The 303-nt window shown below is 59.1% G+C and overlaps 1 protein-coding gene across 1 annotated transcript in view; it reads right to left on the reverse strand.

Moving 5' to 3' along the window:
- Window positions 1–261, reverse strand: part of DNAJB13 (DnaJ (Hsp40) homolog, subfamily B, member 13) — a 3,066-nt gene extending 2,805 nt beyond the window's left edge. Inside the window, exon 1 of the mRNA XM_010023285.1 lies at window positions 102–261. Within this exon, the coding sequence (XP_010021587.1) occupies window positions 102–261 (160 nt within the window). The remainder of the gene's footprint in view (window positions 1–101) is intronic.
- Window positions 262–303: the final 42 nt, after the last annotated feature.

The raw sequence follows: 303 nt of genomic DNA on the forward strand, positions 1-303 counted from the left end.
GGGAAACAGCCCCATAGAGTTTCAGGCGGGGAGCTGGTGGTGGCCGTGGGATGGTGGCAGCCACAGATGGGTCCTGGGCCACCCCAGCCCCCTCCCTGTACCTGCAAAGGGGTTGTCTCCACCAAAGAACTCCCTGAAGACTTTGTCGGGGTTGTTGTGAAACACGTATCCAGCGCTCCAGGGGTTGTCATCCCCGAATTCCAACGGGATGCCACCTTTGAGCCCCTCTTCTCCGAACTTGTCGTAGATGCCTTTCTTCATGGCTTAGGGAACAGGGAGGGGGGGGGAATCTCACGCCAGAGA

The sequence above is a fragment of the Nestor notabilis genome, unplaced genomic scaffold (assembly GCF_000696875.1).
Source record: "Nestor notabilis isolate BGI_N333 unplaced genomic scaffold, ASM69687v1 scaffold19991, whole genome shotgun sequence".
Taxonomy (NCBI): Eukaryota; Metazoa; Chordata; class Aves; order Psittaciformes; family Psittacidae; genus Nestor; species Nestor notabilis.